This window comes from Carcharodon carcharias, chromosome 26 (genome assembly GCF_017639515.1).
Source record: "Carcharodon carcharias isolate sCarCar2 chromosome 26, sCarCar2.pri, whole genome shotgun sequence".
NCBI classification, from domain to species: Eukaryota; Metazoa; Chordata; class Chondrichthyes; order Lamniformes; family Lamnidae; genus Carcharodon; species Carcharodon carcharias.
In genome coordinates this window covers 7577398-7600795 of record NC_054492.1, presented here as the reverse complement: position 1 = coordinate 7600795, position 23398 = coordinate 7577398, and the positions used below count along the sequence as shown (strand labels likewise).

The window sequence follows — 23398 nt, the reverse complement described above, 5'->3', positions numbered from 1 at the left end:
CTCCCTGGCAGGGTGAGGACCATGTTGGGATTGGGCATTTAACCCAGCGGTTATCCCCCTGCTACCCCACCCTCCCAAGTCTGAGTGTAGTGACTGCGTTGAATCATCGATGGCATTTGTCCTTTGCTGGGTGGGCCAGCAGACACTGTCCATGCTGAGGTCAGCCTGAGAGGGTGATGAGATGTGTTTTGACCCCACAGCATGTGTTACACTGAGTCCCACATACTGGCTTGGGGGCAACCTGGAGGAGCTGCACCTAGGCGCTGTGTTTGAACTCCAGGGCATGTCCAAGTCAGGGTGATGAGATGCTGGGAGGGGAGTTTCAAGGTGGCGTTGGCAACGAACCATCTGCTGCGCTGTGCTCCACGTGCTTGCACCTCTTTGGAGGATATACCGTGTGGTGCCTAACGTGATGTAGGCAGCATGTGTCTGGGGGTGGTGGTGGTGGTTGGGGGCGGGGGCGGCTCTGGAGCAGGCTGAGAATCTTTGTGTGAGTGTAGCTGCAAGGTGGAGGCGGCTATGGAGCCCTGTTATGTTCCACTCTGGTTGGGGTGGGCCGTGCGTGAAGAGAATCCACGTGCAATTTTCATTAATCAATGCTCATGTCTCATTTTCAGGAGAAGAATACTCAATGCGGCAGAGCGTGTGAGGACTGGCGGCAGCCAGGCGCAGATTGCCATTCTTAGCCGCTTCGAGCAGGAGGCCCTGGATCTGGAGAGGCGCCGTGCGCCAAGGTCTACTGTTGTAGGTGAGGCTGGGGTGCCACAGCCAAGTATTTATGCCCAACATAAATGAGGTCAGCATTGTCCTCCCAACAGCCATAGCACTGCTGAATGTTAATTGATTTAATTTTGTAACAAGGCTTGACCATTGGTTATGGAAGGATGAGTTTATAATAATCCGGGGGACAGGGATACACTTTGACATTATCTCCACGTTAACTGATCCACTGTCCTTGTTCTTCCTTTCAGCATCAGCGGAGCAGGACCGGGAGAAGGAGCAGCAAAGGCCTCCTTTCACACCTGAGGCGTCTGAAGTCTCACCAGCATCACACCATTTCTGCTAGGCAAGTGCCAGCACAGATACTCAGTGGGAATTCAAACATTGGCTAGTGTGCCAGGGCACAGCAGTGAGGGCACTTCATAGGCGCTGGAGGAGCTGGCAGAGACAGAGTGCCCATGGCGCCAGCAGATGGGGGATTGCAGGGGACCAGGCACATGCTCAGTCGGTGCCTGGTGATGTGCCTCTGGAGTCGTCTGCGACGCAGCAGGTACAGGAAATACGGCTGGGTGTGCAGGAACATCTGGAGGAGATACATGAGGCTATGCTTGGCTTGGTCTCCGTGGAGGAGGACTCTACGGGGACGATCACTGAAACAGTAAGCCACATGTCCGAGCGCCATGCGTCCTCCATGGAGAGAGTGGCGACTCTCGTGAAGAGGCTATTCCAGGAGACCCGTCAGTGCTTCCTGGGTATGCACTCTGACCAGCAAGCCTTCACATCGGCATTGACCTCAGCTGGTCAGTGCCAGTCTGGGAGGTGGTTGGGGCATCAACTTTCCTAGTTCAGTGCCCATCCATCCACGGTGAGCAGGGAGGTCCGAAGCAACCTCACATTGGCACAGCAGCTGCCTGGCATCTCTGCGGGCACCTCTCAGGGCACTCCAGATGAGGGAGGCAGATCCTCCGTCCCTCTCCTAGTGACCGTAGCATCTGGTGAGGCTGTGATAACTGAGGAGATGCCAGCTGTGGAACTGGCAGCTCCATCCCAGGCGGGGCCAGCACTGGCTCCACAGGCCAGAGGACGACCGCCAAGGTCATCAAAGCCAACAGGACAGCAGAGTCAGCAGGCTATCTCAGATGCCAGTCCGAGCAATGGGGCAGCACCAAGATGTAGCATCCGGAAACAAAAGCATAAGGCACCTTAGGCACACCACAGGTTTTTCACTGGTGCTTTTGTGTTGGCCCGAGATGAGGTCCTTATGATTTGCTTTGTTTTGTAACACTATTCTCTTTTTCTTTGGAATAAGTTGGTTTGCTTGAGATAAATTCAGACATGCCACCATGGCTGAGGGTGCCTCTTTTCTTCTGCATGTGTATGGTTTCCAAAACTGTCATCAGTACTTTGTTGGACATTCAGCTTTTTCAACAAGGCCCTTAATGATTGTTCCTAACCTGGCAGATTTTGCACTTAGGTGTCATGTATTGAGCCTACAGCCCAGGCATGTCCTGGAGGTCCATCTGTGGTGTGCTAGCTGAAGGTTCATTGGATTAAAGCTTCCTGGGTGTCCCTGCCTCCCTGGAGTATGCTCAGTTCAGTATCTACCCCCTCAGCATTTCCCTGTGCGTGCTCATCCTTGGACTCACTGCTGGACTCATCGTGTGCAGCCAGAGCCACTGCGTCGATGTCTTCATTGTCCACTGCGTCCCTGCTTTCCAGCGCAAGATTGTGAAGAACGCAGCATGAAACCACTGTCACCGAGACACGATCTGGGGGGTACTGGAGTGTGCCCTGAGTGGTCCAGGCATCGGAAGCGCATCTTGAGAAGACCGACAGTTCTCTCCACCACAGCCCTTGTGGTGCCCTGGCTCCTATTATAGCACTGCTCAGCTTCTGTTCTTGGATGGCGGAGAGGCATCATAAGCCACCTTCTGAGGGGATAACCCTCATCACCCAGCAGCCATCCATCAAGCCAGGCTGGAGCACTGAAGAGCCCCGGCACCTGGGAGTGTCTAAGGATGTAGGCGTCGTGGGAGCTGCCTGGGTACCTTGCACAGACTTGTAGAATCAGCATCCTGTGATCACACACTATCTGCATGTTCATGGAGTGGAAGCCCTTTCTGTTGACGAAGGCACCAGGCTCACCTGCTGGTGCCTTGATGGCCACATGTGTACAGTCTATAGCACCCTAGACGTGGGGGAAGCCAGCAATCGCTGCGAAGCCTCTGGCTCACTGTGTCTAGCTTGTCTGGTCCCAACGGTAGTGGATGAAGGTCAATGCACGCCTGAACAGAGCGTCTGTAAACTGCTTGACACAAGTGTGTACAGCTGATTGGGAGACACCGCAAAGATCACCCACCAATCCCTGCAAGGAGCCAGAGGCATAGAAGTTGAGGGCAGGTGTGACCTTCAGAGCCACTAGCATGGGGTATCCACCCACAGAGTTAGCAGAGATCTCAGGCCCTATCATCTGACAGATATAGTTGACTGTGTCTCTTGAGAGACGGAGCCTCCTTCGACACTGCACCTCAGACATATTGAGGTAGCTGCTTCGCCGCCTGTATACCCTGGCAGCAGGATTGTGGCGTCTTCTGCTGCCCCTTCCGCCTTGGACTACCTCTTGGCCCTGCGCCCCTTGTGCCTGCGCCTGCTCTCCCAAAGATGGCTCCCCTGGGGGCTGAATGTGCACTCCTGGCCTCCTCCCCCTTTCTAGCCCTCCTTTCCTCCTCAGAGGAGCTGCCTCCAGCGGACAGTTTAGCTCCCATTCCCAAGCTAAGGGAAGGCTTCCTGAAACTTGCAGGCCCAGAAAAGATTACTCAATGCAGAGTGCTGACCTGAAGGTTAAGAGTCCGAAAAAGCAGCTGGTATGCGTTTTGAAGTACTGCAGATCTCACAGGCAAGTTTTATAAACTTTCATAAATAAATACTTGACTGTGCACACTCGGGACCGCAGTGACCCCTTTTATCCCGCCCTTGGATGAGGTTATACAAATGTGGCCTACCCGCCTGCCTGTGCACCGACCCAAAGATTGCACGGGTGCCGAGGCACCTCAAGGGCCTTAAATGGCCCATTAATTAATGGCGGGCACGCATCGGACATTATTGCGCACCCACCCAGCGAAATATCACGATGGCGCGCGGTGATGTTGGGATGCTCGCCCAGCATCACCTCGTGTAATTTTACGTGTGGACGTGCAGGGCCCGCCCCCACATGCCAAAGGAAAAATTCTGCCTCAAGATTGTGCTGCAAAGCATGAAGGTTAGCTTCACAGAAAATCGTCACTTTGTCAATGTTGGAATATGTGTGTCTGTAAAATCGTATGTAGCACACCCTGAAAATGTTATGCAGCTGGAGGGGGCCCATGCAGTAACTCATGCAGGGGCAACAGAGTATAATATAATTTATGCTTGTTAAGATTAAAATACTTAAGCTAATAGAACTAATTATATGTTAAGTGCAATAATATATTGAAGTCTGTTTGAGTTGATGCTTGTTTTATTACATTTTTTTCAAGGCTATACTTTATTAAAAACCTTTGTGCAATAACAATGGAACAGATAAGATGGAACCTTAGCACTTGCTTGCAGAAAACAAAGGATAAGATGAATGTGAAACTGCAGAATTGAAGAAGTTGAGCTATTAACTATAATGTGAACCTTTGGAAAACAGGAAACACCTGCAAGGGTCTACATGTTGGAGTATAGGGAGTCCACGGACTACCAATGATGTCAAATTGATCCAATCATATTGGCCAGGACAAACTATGGCCTAATATGGCACAGCAAGGGTTTCTCAATGGGGATAAAAGAGAGGGGCTACAAGACACTTTTGGCACATCTAGAAGACAGACTACAGTCAGCAGAACACAGGAACAAAAGAAAGAGGAAAAGAAGACTGTTCCCCAGAAAACCTGAAAGAACTGTCAGAGCCGAATCTCACTACATATCTACTGCTCTTAAGTATTAACTTTGTATTTCTTTGTGATGCTTAATAAACTCCGACTTGATTAAAGAGAGCAAATCCTTACCTTATAGGTCAGAATTGGTCAAGAATCCCAAGTGAGACAGGTTGAGGTAACCTCTGCCTCACACAGATTATATCCCGGGGTCTTTCTCTCCATGATATCTTACACAGTACTGACAGTACTCAGCCAACCTGTCTGAACAATGTCTAATGCTAGATGTTATTCCATGATTGCACAACACTGGCTGAACAATCCAGAGTGTGCGAAGAATTAAACTATCACTTACACTTGGTTGATGCTACATATATTCAGAGGCAGGGACCTGCCCTCTGCAGGCAAAAGGAATATGTCCTGCTTCGCACCTTTTTTTTTTAATTAAAAAGCATGAAGAACAATAGTTCCCTGGGACATTCTCTATGGCAACAACTCAACCAGAGTCAACTTGCCAACCAATCAGCACCCTTTTCCCGAGCAGCATAAATTGTTGCTCCCTTTGAAATTTGACACTCTTGCATCTATCCTGATAAGTACAGGATGAAAAGCTTTGACAGCATGTGTCTTTTCTGAGCAACTTTTTTCAAATTCTGTCCTATCAAGCGACCATTTATTATATGAACTAGCAAAAAAAAGGGGATATTTGTGGCCAATTCCAAAGAAAAATGAAATGTTATTTTGAATTTATATTATGAAAAGATGCTCACCAGAGTGTGATTATAAGGACAGAACTTTCTTGAATTCCTGTGCAAGGTCAGCTCAACACAAAGTGGAAGAGAAAAATCAGAGAGGTCACCAGAACTCACTTCATTGTGTGTATTTTCACAGATTATCATTGCTAGAAAAAAAGATATTTAAGCAAAGGTGCCCAGCATAAGCGTTAAATAAATGCCATGATAAAATCAAAATACTGCGGATGCTGAAAATCTGAAACAAAGACAGAAAATGCTGGAAAAACTCAGCAGGTCTAGCAGCATCTGTGGAGATAGAAACAGAGTTAACATTTCGAGTCCCTATGACCCTTTTTCAGAGGCTAAATAAATACTCTTCACTTTATATTATTTTGGAAGGAAGAACTTGTATTTATATGGCCCCCTTCACAACCTCAGGGTGGCCCGCACTGCTTTACAGCTAATGAAGGATATTTGAAGTGCAGTCACTGTTGTAATGTCACAAAGCAGAACAGCCAATTTTCACACAGCAAAGTCCTAAATACAGAATGAAATGATTGATCAGATCATTTGTTTTAAGTATAAGTTGAGGAATAAAGGTTGGTCAAGACACAGAGCATCCCCTGCTCTTCTTTGAATAGTGCTTGTCCACTGGAAAATAGAAGGCGCTTCAATTTAACATTTCATCCAACTGTCAGCACCTCCAACAGTGCTGCACTCCCTCAGTTCTGCATTGATGTGCCAGCCTAGCCTCCGTAGAAGATTTTGAACCCATGACCTGCTGATTCAGAAGTGAGAATTCTTTCACTAAGTCAAGGAGGCCACTACAGTACTGCAGAAATAGCTGACTCTGTGTTGAACACATCTTTCCAGAAAGGGCTGCACTTAAAGAAGGCTCCCATTCCTAAGCATGGTGGGATTTAAACTCAAACTATTAGAAGGTGCAACTGAATATATTCTACTAAGCAAAAATGAAAACCAGAATAAAGTTAGTTTGAAATATTAATATTTTCAGAAATTGAACTGGTGAATTCATGTCTGTTTCTAAGTGAAGGCACTTCATAAAATACACCGCACAAAGCAAATTTCTAAAAGAAGCTGGATGTCCAACATAACTTGCTAAAGAGCATGGTACACCAAATTCTTTATGGCCTATGAATCTCATGGTCAGAGGCCTGCACAGAGACCCCATTTGGACAAATTTACATCCCAATCATTACCTGCAACCCTAATGAGATGTGAATTCTAAGGAAATATTACAGGAAGATCCCAGGGTCCATTTCCTCCTGATCTGGGCTCATTACATGGCCCAAAGCCATTGATATCTACTTCTTCATTGAGCCACAGTATGAGCATGGCAAAGGGAAAACAGAGGTGAGGACAAACATAAGTGGAGGGGAAACAGAGAGGGTGAAATGAGGATAAAAGCTCGACACCGTTCCCGAGGGGCATTGCTGGCTCTATTGGAAGCTGAAATCACAACATTTTGTGCAACTATCCATTCAAACTTGCTAATTGATTCAGTTTGGGTTTACCTGTTTTCATATTGCTCCTTTTACCATGTCAGGAGCAGTGAATCTATCAGACAAATTGGAAAAGCTTCGAGACCCATTTCAACTGGTATTATATCTGGCTAATTAAACTGCATTATCACCCAGCAAATACATAAAAACAAGCAGGAATGCAAAACTTACTTCTGCAATGTTCATAGGCACATTTCTAAAACTGTGACCAGCAGTACACCTGCTGCTGCCTCCCTGATGCTTCCAGACCTCTCAGGCCTCCTATCTAATGGTCCTCTACCATTGACTCATTCCCCTTCCAACCACCCTCCCCCACACACACGTATCCAGAATTTCCCTCCTTGGTCCTGAAGCAAAGCCAGAGAGGCATTCTGGTGATTTGTGAACACAGAATTTCTAAGAAACTCATTTTCATTTTTTTTGCTGTTATAAAAATGCTTTTGTATGATGAATTATGTTTCTTCTTGATAGTCACAGCATACACTGAGTTAACAAATGGTTACTAGAAATTTCTGCAAGCTGCAAAGCATATACATTAGTCTTGTACTCTGAAGGTACTGATATGCAGATGTTTAACTGCTTGATGTGCTCACTTTCAGCAAGTTAATTCAACTGGATTGCTGCTGTGGCTAAAGAAAGATGTTTGGAAGATGTTTTACATTAGGCCTGTTTGTAACAGAACAAAGGGTCAAAACACTCAATTGAAACACCTCATAATGGCACATATCTGTATTTATATGGGAAAATGCTGTCTTGAATCCTATGAATATCTGATCATGTAATCTAGGCACGACATAATTTGATGTGAAAAACATCTGAAAGAATTTCAAGCAATATCCAAGGGAAGGTAAGGACAGAGTTAACATATCATTATAAAGACAGAAGAGATCAGGACCAAGTGAGTAAGTTCACTGTACCATATGACACGTGGGAAGTAAAAGAACTGTGCTTCAAGGGTCAATTTTAAATTGGGGCTAATACAGAAGAGGCATCTATTTAAAAAAATGCAGAAGCAATTAAGTTAACTTGCACTTAAATAGTATCTTTAATGTAGTAAAACATCCCAAGCTGCTTTGCAGGATCAAAATCAGATTTAAAAAAATCTGAGTAAGAAGAGAGCAAAGTCAAAGAGGCGGGTTTTAAAGGGTGGCTTAAAGGAAGAGAGAGATGAAGAGGTTTAGGGAGGGAATTCCAAAGCTTAGGGCCTAGGAGAGGCTTAGGGCAGGGGAGGTGGTGGCGTAGTATTGGACTGGTATTCTAGAGAACCGGGATAATGCACCGGGGACCCAGGTTCGAATCCCACCACGGCAGATCATGGAATTTGAATTCAATAAAAATCTGGAATTAAAAGTCTAATGACGACCATAAACCATTGTTTTTTGTTGTAAAAGCCCGTCTGGTTCACTAATCTCCTTTGGGGAAGAAAATCTGCTGTCCTTGACTGGTCTGGCCTAGATGTGACTCCAGACCCACAGCAATGTGGTTGACTCTTAAATGTCGTCTGAACAAGAGCAACTAGGGATGGGCAATAAATGCTGGCCGAGCCAGTGACACCCACAACCCATGAACGAATAAAAAAAGGGCAGCTGAAGGCATAACTCCCAATACTGAGAACTGGAAGAATGAAGAGTGCTTGGAGGTTGAAGGGGGCCTACACAGATTGGGAGGGGCTGAGGTCATGGAGAGACTTCAACAGAAGGATGAGAATTTAAAAAAATGCGAGCCAGTCTAAGTCAGCAAGCACTGGACAATGGGTGAACACGATTCGGTGCAATTAAGATCTGGGCAGCAAAGGTTTGGATGAGTTAAAGTTTATTGAAGGTGCAAAGATGGGAGGCTGCCCAGGAGAGCACCAGAAAAGGTAACAAAAGCACGGTTTAGGGTTTCAGTAACAACTACAGTAAATATACTGTTAGTGCCAAGTACTGTCCATTTACTTGCATCCTACTAGGAGCTGAGGTCTAAAAGAATGTATGTTTTCCACCTACTGGCAATCACATGGCAGCTTATGATCCGTTCCAATAAACTAGAGCACTGTGACCAGAGTTCTCTATTCATTGTGTCTGGCTACATATACCTAGACATTAAGCAGGTAATAGCACACTAGTTTGTAGGGAAGCAAGAGCTGGTTTCAAGCATGGCAGTGACATTAAATACAACAATGTAAAAAAAAACAAAATTTAAACTGTAAAAACTTACCATATGACCTCTATTCTAATCCACACTATGTTACAAGAATGCCATATAAGGAAACCAGCAATATTGCAGTCTTCTCAAATGTGACAGGTTTAACACTGCATCTTCCCTTAAAAAAACTCACTAACATTCTTTATAAAAAAAACTTTCAAGATGCAAATTTTATTTCAGCTTGCAACAGTAAACTAAACAACACTACCCAAATTCAAAAATAACACCAAGTTGTAGTTACATAGTGCCTTTAACACAATAAAATGTCCCACAGCAATTCACAGAAGCGTGTCAAACAAATTTTGAAATCCAGTCATATTAGAAAGATGACCAAAGAACATCTTAAAAGAGGAAAGTGAGGCATTTAGGAAGGGGATTCTGCCTCGGCAGTTGAAGGCAAAACCAGCAGTGGTGACGCAATTAAAGTCGGGGGTTTTCAAGAGGCCAAAATTTGAGGAGCACAGATGTTTTTAAAAATTCTTTCATGAGGTGTAGGCATCATTGGCAAGGCCAGCATTTGTGGCCATCCTTAAATTCCCTTAAACTGATCGGCTTGCTCGGCCATTTCAGAAGGCAGTTAAGAGTAGGCAACATTGCTTTCAATCTGGAATCACACAGAGACCAGACCAGGTGAGAATAGCAGATTTCCTTCCCTAAAAGGGCATTAGTAAACCAGATGGGTTTTGTGGTTACCATTACTGAGACTAGCTTTCAATCCCAGATTATTAATGGAATTTAAATCTCACCAGGTGCCACGGTGGGATTTGAACCTGTGTCCCCAGAACATTAGCCTAGGCCTCTGAATTACTAGCCCAGCGACACTACCAGTACCCCACCATCTCTTGGAAGGTTGTGGAGCTGGAGGAGATTACAGAGGTAGGGAGGGGAGAGACCATGGAGAAATTAAAAACAACACTGGGTAGTTTAAAATCAAGGCATTGTTTAACTGGGAGCCAACGTGGTTCAGTGAGAACAAGGGTAATGGCCAGATGAGTCTTGGTACAAATTAGGACATGGGCAACTGAGCTTTGGACAACCTTGGGTTTAAGAAAGGTAGAACATAGGAAACCAGTCAGAAGTTCATCAGGATAGTCAAATCTAGAGATAACAAAGGCATGGATGAGGATCCCAACAGCAGATAGACAGAAGCAGGAACTAAATCAAGCACTGTTATGGAGGTGGAAATAGATTATCTGAATGATGATGGTCTAAGCTCATCAAGGTTGAATTGGGAAGAGTCTACTTCAAATTCAGACAGTAGCCAGGGAGATGGATGGATAGATTTGGTGACTGAAGAAGAGTTTATCGCCATGACTGAAGACAATGGCTTGGTCTTTGTAATAGTTAGTTACTATATTTTTTTCTTATTCAGTGCTGGATGTCAGACAAGCAATCTGACAATTTAGAGACAGTGGAGGAGTTTAGAAAAGTGGTGATAAGGTAGAACTGGGTGTCATCCATGTGCGTGTGGAAATTATTGCTGTGTTTTGATGTTGAGGGGCAGCATGCAAATGAGAAATAGGAAGAGGAAAGGCCAAGGATAGATCCTTGTGGATCACCAGAGTTAACTTTACATTGTTGGCAAGAGAAGTCACTGAAGTTATTTTCTGGCTACAGCTAGATAGATAAGAATGGAACCAACATTATCTATATTTTTTAACTAGGATGAATCATTCCTCCCCGACCTCTCAGCAGTTTGACACATTACAGCATCTTCCTCACCCAACACCTCACATCTGGTGACCAGGTCCATGGGACTGTCCTTATTTGGTTCAGCACTTACCCATCTGATTTTAATCAAAGTGCCTGGGTCAATCTGTTCTCTGCACTTCCTCACACCATCAACTTTGGAGGCCTGAACGATTCACCCTTGTTCTCTACTCTTGCTCATTTAAAGACATGGTGACATCATTCGTAGAAATGCGTAAGCACCAGGCCTCTCGACTGCTTCACTTGTTTCGTATCGTCAAATTTCCAGTCTGACATCCAATCTTGGATGAATCTCAACTTCCTTCACTCCTGTACTGAGACAAAGCCATTACCTTTGGGCCCACCACAAGCTGCATTTGGCTGGTCACTGTATCAGGCTGAACCAGACTATTGACAAACTTGGGCCTTTATCCTGACCCCAAGCTGAATCTACAACCCTATATCCTCTTCATCGCGAACACTGCCTAATCTTCCTCTTAATCCAAAATTAGCAACTATCTCCAGCAGTCTGGGGGGTGTGTGTGTGTGTGTGTGTGTGTGTGTGTGTGTGTGTGTGTGTGTGTGTGGGGGGGGGGGGGGGGGGGGGGGGGGGGGGGGGTGGGGGGGGGATGTATTTTCTAATGTCAGATTGCTGACATTCAAAGGAAGATTAATAAGGCTACTCCAATAAATGTTTCCTCCTTTCATCAAGGAGAAACTTGTGTTGTTTGAGAGGGAACTGGCGCAATGGGTCAGAGTATGGCCCTTTCATCAGAGACCTGGATTTGAATGCAACCCTGACAAATGGGATAAATGGAACGCAACAGGTTTTACTACCCAAGTGAAGACAGTTTGGGCAAGCTCCATCCACAGATTAGAACATATTCAGACCACTGACATTAATTAGCCAAGGCTCCTTAGACAGCACCTTCCAAACCCAAGATCACTACAATCTAGGAGGGCAAGGGCAGCAGAGAGATGGGAACACCACCACCTGGAAGTTCCCCTCAAGTCACTCACCATCCTGACTTGGAAATATATCGCCATTCCTTCACTGTCACTGGAACTGCCTTCCTAACAGCACTGTGGGTGAACCTACACCATGAAATGCAGCGGTTCAAGGCAGCTCACCACCACCTTCTCAAGGGCAATTAGGGATGGGTGATAAATGCTTGCCCAGCCAGCAAAGCCCACATCCCATGAATGAAAAAAAACTAAATAATCAGTCTCACTCAAGAGAAAAACAATATGGATGGCTAATGTGATCACTGGAGGGGGAAAAAAATCATACTTGTGAAATCTCGATAGGGTCTTACCTGTTCCTGCTACACCAGACCTGAAAGCACTTGCTCCTACCACAGTAGCCCTGGTGAGAAAATCTTATTCTCTGGATGCCTCAAAGCACTTTACAGCTGATAAGTTACTTCTGAAGTACAATCACAGTTGTTAGGAAGGCATCCAATTTGCTCATGGCTAGACCACCAAACTACAAATGAGATAAACAACCAGCTTTTTGTGGTAATGTTGGTTTAGTGAGAATTTCCTGCTCTCCTCAAATGGTACTGGAGAATCTTGACTGCCCAATTGAACAGGAAGACAAGGCTTCCGTTCAATCTCACTGAAAGATGGTATCAGCGACAATGCAACACATCCTCCGACCTGCACCACCGTGCCAGCATTACATGCCCAAGGCATGGAGCGAGGACTAAACCCATAAAATCTAATTCAGATATGAATGTTACCAGGTGAGCTTGGCTCCATTTTCTCATATCGATGTCCAGCACGTAACGCGCAAAAACTTCTTAAGAAGTGACTTTACCAAAGAAGGCTATCTACACACTTAGGAACTCCATAACTAAGTGTCATAAAGCATGACTTACCTGGGACTGTAAGTTTTCTTTTTATACAGAGTAATAAAATATCTGTGCTTTGATTATGATGCTGCAAAGTCTCATAAAATATGATTTGTAGCAGTGAACATAATTTTATTTTTCTCCAATTAAAGATCGTTAGTTTTATGAAACAAGTTTGTCAATTGGGTCAAGGTTTTAGTGACGGTGAAATAATTTACATATCAATAAATCATTGTATTCCAAGCATCTACCACATACATTTCCAGCATCCGCAGTTTTTTTGTTTTTATCTACCACGTACATTTGTTTGGTTGATTTTAGAATTTCCCAAGTAGTAAACTTAACTTGCATATATATTTCTCAATATTTATCTTGATCTGTCAGTCTCAATTTCTGGTGATAGACTGTCCACCAATATTCATTACAAGCCTACCGACTCCCACAACTACAGCTCCTCACACCCCGCTTCCTGTAAGGGCTCCATCCCATTGTCTCAGTTCCTTTGCCTCCGTCGCATCTGTTCTGATGATGTCACTTGCCAAAACAGTTCCTCTGACATGTCTTCCTTCACCAAGGTTTTCCAAACACGGTGGTTGACAGGTCCCTCAACCGTGTCCAGCCCCATCTCCCACGCATCTGCCCTCACACCTTCCTCTCCCTTCCAGAACCATGATAGAGTCTCTTTTGTCCTCACTTATCACTCCACCAGCCTCCGCGTTCAAAGGATCATTTTCCACCAACTCCAGCATGATGCCACCACCAAACACATCTTCCCTTCAACCCTTTGGCGGCTTTCCGCAGGGATCATTCCCTCCAGGACACCCTGGTCCACTCCTCCATCACCCCCTACATCTCAACCCCCTCCCACGGCATCTTCCCATGCAACCACAGAAGGTGCAACACCTGCCCCTTTACTTCCCCCCTCCTCACTGTCCAAGGGCCCAAACACTCCTTTCAAGTGAAGCAGCACTTCACTAGCACTTCCCTCAATTTAGTCTACTGCATTCGCTGCTCCCAATGTGGTCTCCTCTACATTGGAGAGTCCAAACACAGACTAGATGACCGCTTTGCGGAACACCTTCGGTCTGTCCGCAAGCATGACCCAGACCTCCCTGTCGCTTGCCACTTCATCACACCACCCTGCTCTCATGCCCACATGTCCGTCCTTGGCCTGCTGCAATGTTCCAGTGAAGTTCAACGCAAACTGGAGGAATAGCACCTCATCTTCTGACTTGGCACTTTGCAGTCTTCCGGACTTAATATTGAGTTCAACAATTTCAGATCATGAACTCTCTCCTCCAACCCCACCCCTTTCCGATCCCCCTTTTTCCAATAATTTGTAATTTAAAAAAAATATAAACTTCTCTTTTCCCACCTATTTTTAAATTTATTTCGATCTATTATTTTATCTCCACCTTTTAGCCCATTTCAATCCCCTCCCCCCCCACCCCACCCCCACTAGGGCCATCTGCCACTAGCTTGTCCTGCTTGCTACCATTAGCATATTCCTTAGATAATATCACCACCATCAACAACCCTTTGTCCTTTTGTCTATGACATCTTTGGCAATCTTTCTTTGCCTCCACCTATCACTGGCCCTCTATCCAGCTCTACCTGTCCCACCCCCTCTACCAACTTATATTTCATCTCATTTCTCTATTTCCTTAGTTCTGATGAAGTGTCATATGGACTTGAAACGTCGACTATATTCCTCTCCGCAGATGCTGTCAGATCTGCTGAGTTTTTCCAGATATTTTTGTTTTTGTTATATATACTTGTTGGCACACCTTGAAACAATGAAAATGAAACGTAGCATACAATATTTTTTTAATTTAAAATATTAGCTCCTGCACAGTAGGGATATTGGAGCTGCAGAAGTTTATTCTGTTCATTAGAAGTGTGTGGAAAAAGCATACTGAATGAAGTTGTAACCCATCTCTGGTATTATCTTTGTCACACTTCTTATGAGCATTCTTCACAGATCATTGCTTCTGCCCAACTGTTCCCTCAGTCTTTGCACTTCTATTTTCAATCCACTTTTGGCGGGCAACAAACTGAAGGCAAGGAATGGAAATGGTCTTATAAACGATGTGAGAACTGGTATTCATCATGAGTGACCTTTCTGATGTCACGGGACCATATCACAAATCTCAAAGAGGAGGCTGGCCCTCAGGCAAGCGTTTCCCACAGGAACATGCAGGCTCATTCCAGCAATTGCAGAGGGTACTCCCTTAATTGAAACTGAAAGACTTTACTGGGAGTAGGCCATTGTTCTCTTTCCAGCTCTGCAAGCAAGGGTTCGAGAACTATTGCCAGCCTGTTTCTAGCTTTAAACTGAACAATGAAATGTCCATATCCTATATTGAGCATCAAAACTTTGGTAATCTGCACAAGTGAATGTATTTCCTCTGCTTTTAAAGGTATTTCAGATTCCCAAATTTTGAGACATATTTGGTCTCATCAGTTGAGATCAGCCAAATAAAACATAAACCATTTTAAAACAGGAGTTTGAATTTTCACCTATGACTTCAAATGGAACATATCTAATCAAATCCTGCACAATATGAACATGAATGAGAACAGCCTAGATGCTACAAAATTTAAAAATCTAGATCCTAATATAAATAGTTGACAGGTAAAAGGATGTTTGCGAGTTGATTTGAGTACTATACAAAGGTAGCGTAATGTCACTAACACATCATGACACCCAATCACAAGTTATACCTGTATGCTATTTATACAATGCAAGCTGTGAAAATGTTCCAGCTCCATATTACATCTATTTATAAGATTTTTTAAATTGGACATTTTCTACTGAAAATTACATATGTTTGGAAACCCAGTATTGCTGTAGGAGGTTATAATTTCGGTCTCCCTTAAGTTAACACATCATCATATTTTATCTATGAAAAAAAACCCACCATATCTTATGCTAACCCTATACAAAAGGGTGACAAGTTAGGGAGAAATATAGCTAGAAGTTGAGAATCAGCCCTATAAGTGGTGGAATAGGAAGTGTAACCTCAGCACCGTAGGTGCATGTTAAAGCGGACTGGAAACAACTACTTGAAGGTGAATCAGGGCCAGATCAGTGGAAGGCATTCAAGGAAGAGATAATGAAGGCCCAGACCAACTATGTTCCCTAAAGGGAAAAAAGGTGGCACTAACAAATTCAGAGTCCTCGGATGTGAAAGGCTTAAAGGGGAGAATGAAGGAAGAAAGGGAAGCTTACGTCAGATACCTGGGACAAAAACAAAAATACCTGGAAAAACTCAGCAGGTCTGGCAGCATCTGCGGAGAGGAACACAGTTAACGTTTTGAGTCTGAACGACCCTTCAACAGAACTAAGTAAAAATAGAAGAGGGGTGAAATATAAGCTGGTTATATTTCACCTCTCTTCTATTTTTACTTAGTTCTGTTGAGGGGTCATTCGGACTCAAAACGTTAACTGTGTTCCTCTCCGCAGATGCTGCCAGACCTGCTGAGTTTTTCCAGGTATTTTTGTTTTTGTTTTGGATTTCCAGCATCCGCAGTTTTTTGCTTTTATGTCAGATACCTGGGGCTCAATACTGCAGAAAGCCTAGAGGAGAATAAAAAGTGTAGGGGTGAAATTAAAAATTAAAAAAGGAAAGCAACGAGAGGGCATGAAAAATTATTAGCAAGTAAAATCAAAGAAAACCCAAAGATATTTTAAAATTTCATGGGCAATGTAAATAATTAAAGAAAGAAGAGGGCCTATTAGGGACCACAAGAGTCACCAGTTTGTGGAGGATGTTCGTATGGTTCTGTTTTCACAAAAGAAAGGGACACTATAGACATCACAGTCAGGGAGGAGGTATGTGAAATATCAGATGACATTAACATAGTCATTGTAAAAGAAGAGGTATTAACGGTTTAACATCTTTGAAAGTAGATAAATCCCCAGACCCTGGATGAAATGTATCCCAGACTTTTAAGGGAATAAGAGAAGGAATAGCAGAGGCTCTATTATTTTCCATTGCTCTCAGGCTACAAGTGTGATGCCAGAGGACTGGAGGACAGTTAATGTTGTAGCAGTATTTAAAAAGGTAGAAAGGGTTAGACCGAGTAATTACAGGCCAGTCAGCCTAACCCAATATGGTGAGAAAATTATTGGAAGAAGTACTGAGGGAGAAATTTTCATTTCAATAATCACAGGTTAATCAAGACAGTCAGCAAAGGTTTGTTACATGCAGGTCATAATTGACTAACTATTGACATTTTTGAGGAGGTAACAAGGATGGTTGGTGTGGGTTGTGCATTTGATGTACTCTAAATGGATTTTAGCAAGGCCTTCAATATGGTCCCACGAGGCAGACAGGTCAGAAAAGTAAAAGCCCATGAAATCCAAGACAAAGTGGCAAGTTGGATCCAAAATTGACTGAGAGGGAGGAAGCAAAGGGCAATGGTCGATGGGTGTTTTGCACTTGGAAGGCTGTTTCTACTGGGTTCTGTAGGACTCAGCACTAGGTCCCTTGTTCATTTATGGTACACATCCAAGATCTGGACATGAATGTAGAGGGTGTGATTATGACGTTTGCGGATAATACAAAAATTGGCTATGTGGTTGATAATGAAGAAGAAATCTGTAGACTGCAGGAAGATATGAATGGACTGGTCAGGCGGACAGAACAATGATAAATGGAGTTCAATCTGGAGAAGTGTGAGGTAATACATTTGGGGAAGGTTAACAAGGCAAGACAATTTATTATTACACAATAAATAGTAGGATACTGAGAAGTGCAGAGGGACCTTGGAGTGCATGTCCACAGATTCCTGAACGTGGCAGGAAAGCAGGTAAGTGGTAGAGAAGGCGTATGGGATTAGCCAAGGCATCAAATATTAGAGCAAGGGGATTACATTGGAACTCCATAAAACTCAGTCCCAGCAGGAGTACTCTGTGCAATTCTGATCATTGCACTACAGAAAAGACGAGATTGCACAAGAGAGGGTACAGAGGTGATTTATGAGGATGATGCCTGGAGTGGAGAATTTTAGTTATGAGGAAAGATTGGGTAGGATAGGGTTGTTGTCTTTGGAACAGAGGATGCTGAGGGGAGATCTTATTGAAGTGTGTAAAATTATGAAGTGCCCACACACAGGGTGGTGAGGGATCTGGAACTCTGCTAGTGAGGATAGTAAAGGCAAAAACCCTCATAATATTTAAAAAGTACTTGGGTATGTACCATGAAGTGCCATAACCAACAAGGCTACAGATCAAGAGCTGGAAAGTGGAATTAGGCTGGATGGCTACTTGGCCACTGATGGACCGAATAGCCTCATTCCATGCTACAAGATTCAATGAATCTATGCAAAAAAACTGCTTTGTTCTGTCACAGAATGTCTGAGAAATAATTCTAATTATGACTCTTCACCGCTGCCCTGTGTGCCATTCCAGTGGTGCTGGGAAGAATCCCCAATACAAAGCTTTCCACAGGGTATGACCATGTTCCATTAGAGCGTATCCAGGCAGAAGATAGTGAGGAACTAGAGAGAGTACAAGCAATCTAACTGTGTAGAGCAAATTCTCAACACAACTCAAGTGATTATACTTCAGAAAACAAGTGATTAGGAAGGCAAATGGAATGTTGTCGTTTATTGCAAGGGGATTGGAATATAAAAGTAGGGAAGCTTGCCTTGTACAGTTTTGGTTTCCTTACTTGAGAAAGGATATAGCATTAGAAGTTCAAAGAAGGTTCACTCGACTGATTCTTGAGATGAAGAGGTTATCTTATGAGGAAAGGTTGGGCTTATATCCATTAGTGTTTAGAAGAATGAGAGGTGATGTTACTTAAATAAAAGATCCTGAGGTGAATTGACAGTGTGGATGCTGAAAGGATGTTTCCCCATGTGGGAGAGACTAGAATTAGGGAACACACAAATATGGGGTCTCCCAATTAAGACTGAGATGTGGAGTAGTTTTTTTCCTCTCAGAGGGTTGTTAGTTTGTGGAATTCTCTTCCCCAGAGAGTGGAGGAGACAGGGTCATTGAATTTTTCAAGGCTAAGTTAAATAGGGAGTCAAAGGGTGGTAGACAGGAAAGTAGGTTTGCGGCCACAATCAAATCAGCCATAATTTTATCAAATGGCGCAGCAGGCTCTATGTGCCAAATAGCCTACTCCTGCTCCTAATTTGTAAGCACATATGTATGTATATCAGTAATGAGGTCACTTTTATTGCATATTGCAATTATATACCTATATCCTCAGAACATCTAAACCACTTCATAATCAACAAATTGTTGAAGCAAGGGCTTAATTTATATTGGCAAACACAGCAGCCAGTTTCCATGCAGCAAGGTCCCACAACAACAAACAAAATGAATGACCAGCTAATCTGTTCTTGGTGGGGTTTGAGGGAAGAATGCTGAGCAGAACTCACTATTCTCCTTGGATTAAGGCTGCAAGATCTTTTGCGTTCCAGCAGAACAAACTTGCATCTCACTCAAAAGATGGAGCTTCTGACAAGGCAGCACTCCCACTTTACTGCATATACAAGTGTTCATCTGGATGGAGCAGGATTTGAACCTGCAATCCTCTGATTCAAGGTGAGAACGCTAGGAAACCGTTTTCTGGCTATGTAGCTGAAAAGGGACACAGGAAGTGCTAAATGAAAAACAAAAGTCTATGTAGATTGCCTTCTACCATCCTGGTAGTTGCATTATAGAACCATATTGGAGCTCTTAATTAATCATGATGATCAATCTCTATCAATTATTCCAGAACAGACCCAGGCATGAGGTGAGAAAACTCCAGTGGTGAAAAGCTTTGGGAACCATTAGTCCAAAGTCACCTTTTCCCTTTCTAAATTTACACTTCACCACATGTTATGTCTGAAGTTACACATATACTGTATCTCTAAATGCTCTTTCTTGAAAGAAAGCCGATTGGCCTTTGAATGAATCAATATTAGCTAATAGGCTGCTTGTCTCTTTAGCCCCAAACAGTGGGCAAGCAACAATGTGACACCAGTTCAGAAATGCAGTCCTTTGAGGGCCAAACAGTAATGTTTCACTGGAGGTTGGAGCTCTGGCTGACCCCCTGCTGTACTGACCTTGTCCTTAGAGCTGTCCACGCCGCATCAATGTCCGAGTAAAGATTTCTCTCGGACGGTTTCCCGCTACTGGCCCCGTAACCTGAGTAATCATAGGAGAAGATGTTGCACTTGATGCGGTTGCCCAGGCCGATGTAGAAGCTGCACATCTGGCCCAGGTCCACGGCGTTACCGTGCGAGAAGAGCAGGGTGTAGCGGCACTCGGGCACACAGCGGGCGAACATACAGGCCAGGCGGCTGCCGCGGCCGCTGCGGACGAAGAAAACCTCCAGCAGCTCGAGCTCCCGCTCCGAGAACTGCCAGTCGGCCCGCTCCGACAGGTGCAGGCTGCACAGGCTGCTCGACTCGTCCGTCAGCACCGTGTAGGTGGGCGCGGGCGGCAGGAAGGCCAGCTTGGCCGCGATCCGGCTCGGGCAAGGCGGGCAGCAGAAGAGCCAGCACAGCTCGCCGAGCGAGAAGCCATTCATCCTGGGGGGAGGGGAGGGCGGCCCGGCTGCCTGCTCCCCGGCGGCGGTCGGCATGGGCACGGTTACCAGGAAACCCGCACGCGCGGGGTGGGGGGCGGGGCCGAGGGCGGTGGGCGGGGCCCCGTCGGAGGGAGGGCGGCCCCGGGCGGAATGGGCGGGGTCCAGGAGGGGGCGGGGCGGGGGCTGGGGACAGCGGTGGGGCCCGGGAGGTGGGGCCGGTTGGAGGGGGGGTGGGGCCCGGCGTAAAGTGAGGGATCCGCAACGAGTTGGTGGGGTCCAGGCGAGGAGCGGGCCCTTGAAAGAATGGGGCCCGGGAGCAGAGGGTGGGGCCCGGGAGCAGGGGGCGGGGCCTTGAAAGGTGGGGCCCGGGAGTAGGGGGCGGGTCCTTGAAGGGTGGGGCCCGGGAGCAGGAGGCGGGGCCTTGAAAGGTGGGGGCGGGGCTGAGGAGGACAGTGGTAGGGCCCTGGATGAGGGGGCGGGGCTGAGGAAGATTGGGACCCTGGAGGGCAGCCGGGGCCCTGGGGGTAGGGTGGCGGATTGACGAAGAAATAGGCGGGTCCCGGGTTAAGGTGCGGGGTCCGAGTTAGGGGCAGGGCTCACGGTGGTGTCAAGGACGAGGGACGGGCTGCGGGAAAAGTGGGCGGGGTTTTGTGAGCGGCGGGAATGAGTGGAAGTGCAGCCTGAGAGTGGGCGTGGTCCGAAGTGGGCGGAGTCGCCGAAAAACGATGCTCTGGGGAACGGTCACTGGCTGGACCGCCCCATATTGGCAACCGCGGTGAAAATGTGTGGTCTGGTACCGTTTGTTCTGTCCAGTAACGACGGGTAGGTGATCGGAATTAGCATCGAGAGACGTTAACACGCTGCTCAACCGGACTCCGAAACACAACGGCAGCCATTAGCGAGGTTTCTCCTTCCGGCTCGACCAACCAGTACTTCCGGGTCACCCGGGGTCAATGTCACCCAGCACCAATACAGGGACATGTGTATGTGGGGCAGGAGAGTCTATCATCCAAAAAAGGAAAACAATTACATTTAAATAGCGTCTTTGATGCCCTCAGGATGTCCCAAAGCGCATTAAAGTACATATGAGGTAAAAGCACAAAATGCTGCAAATGTTCACGTCTGGCTGCACCTGTGGAGGGAGAAACAGTTAACGTTTCAGGACCATGACTTTCCATCAGAAGTTAATTTCAGATTTCCAGTATCTGCAGTATTTTGCTTTTGCATTGAAGTACGTTTGAGGTATAGTCACTGTTGTAATGCAGGCAATTTGCATACAGCAAGTTCACACAAAAAGGAATGACAAAATAATCAGATGATATGTTTCGTAGATGTTGGTTAAGATATAAATTTTGGTTAAAACACTTGGAGGGAGCTACCATAATCTTAGAAGCAGAAAATTTGCAACACGAAGGGAAATCATATGACTCATCATGCCACTAAAAAAACAGCAAGCCAGTCTAATCCCACTTTCCAGGTCTTGGCCCATAGCCCTGTAGGTTATGGCACTTCAAGTGCATATTCAAGTATTATTTTAAATGATATAAGGGCTTCTGTCTCTCATGTTTTCAGGCTGTTGAGTTCCAGTCCCTGCCTCCCCCACCCCCACCATGCACAGGATATACACCTGGTTATTGACCTTTCTGCTAAGGCAATCAGTCCATTATATTTAAGCCCACAAGTAGAAAGACATGGACAGCATTATGGCTTAGGCTAATAAGTGGCAAGTAATAAAAATACCTGGAAACAGTCAGCAGGTCTGACAGCATCTGTGGAGAGGAACACAGTTAACGTTTCAAGTCCGTATGACTCTTCAACAGAAGTGGGAAGTAACATTTGTGCCACACAAGTGCCAGGCAATGACCATCTCCAACAAGAGAGAATCTAACCATGGCCCCTTGATGTTCAAATAGACTCGTAACTCCACAAAGCCTGTCCACCATCTGCAAGACACAAGTCAGGAATATGATGAAATACTCTCCGTTTGCCTGAATAGGTGCAGCTTGAATAACACTTAATAAGCTTAGCACCATCCACGGCAAAGCAGTCAGCTAGTTCGACACCTCATCCACCACTTTAAACATTCACTCCCTCCACCAACAGGACTTAGTGGCAGCAGTGTGCACTACCTGCAAGGTGCACTGCAGCAACTCACCAAGGCTCCTTCAAAAGCATCATCCAAACCCAGAACCTCTACAACTGGAAGGGCGAGAGCAACGGGTGTATAGGGACACCACCATTTACAAGCTCCACTCCAAGTCACACACCATCCTGACTTGAAAATATGTCACTGTTCCTTCAATTTTGCTGGATCGTAAACCTAGAACTCTCTCCCTTACAACGCTGTGGCAGTATATAAATGCAAGTTCTTGTTCCAAATTCCCTCGATTGTAGCACAGTTCCCGTGAATTGTAAGGTGGCTAACGTAAACCCGCTATACATCCAAGAGAGGAGATAAAAAACAGGGAACCACAAACCAGTTACCCTGCCCCCAATTTAATCATTATTTCCTTGAGATGTCTGGCATGCCAACCTTTTCCTCTGCTTTAAATTCAGAAGGCATTTGATAAGGTGCCACACATGACATTGTTATACAGGACTAGGGCTTATGAGATTGTGGGTAATATATTATGTATTGAGGATTGGCTAACAGACAGAACATAGAGACTGGAATAAATGGGTCATTTTTGGGAGGCGAGGTGTAACTGGTGGAATGGCACAAGGATCATTGATGTGGTTTCAGCTATTTAGAATCTATGTCAATGACTTAGATGAGGGGACCAAATGTAATTTATCCAAGTTTGCTGCTGATACCAAAGAATATAGGAACGGAACTTGTAGGGAGGATTCAGAGAGGCAGTAAAGGGATATAAACCAGTTAACTGATTGGGCAAGAAGGTGGCAGGTGGAATATGATGTGGGAAATTCCACTTTGGTAGGAAGAATGGAAAAGCATATTTTGTAAAAGGTGAGAGGATCATAAACGTTGGTATTCAGAGGATTTGAGTGTCCTTCTACACATAGCACAGAGAGTTAACATGCAGATATAGCAGCAGGCAAATGGTCTGCTAGTCTTTATTGCAAAGGGGTGGAGTACAAGAATGAGGAAGTCTTGCTGCAATTACATAAAGCCTTGATAAGACCACACCTGGAATACTGCATACAGTTTTGTTTTCCATACCCAAGGAAGGATATACTTGCCTTAGAAAGGAACAAAGGGTCACGAGATTGATTCTTGGGATGAGAGGACTGTCCAAT

At 45.2% G+C, this 23398-nt stretch overlaps 1 protein-coding gene across 1 annotated transcript in view; it reads right to left on the bottom strand.

The window, feature by feature from the left end:
• abhd17c (abhydrolase domain containing 17C, depalmitoylase) overlaps positions 1 to 20219 on the bottom strand; it is a 65861-nt gene extending 45642 nt beyond the window's left edge. Inside the window, exon 1 of the mRNA XM_041175344.1 lies at positions 19674 to 20219. Coding sequence (XP_041031278.1) covers positions 19674 to 20194 — 521 coding nt within the window. The 5' untranslated portion in view covers positions 20195 to 20219. The remainder of the gene's footprint in view (positions 1 to 19673) is intronic.
• Between the last annotated feature and the right edge of the window lie 3179 nt (positions 20220 to 23398).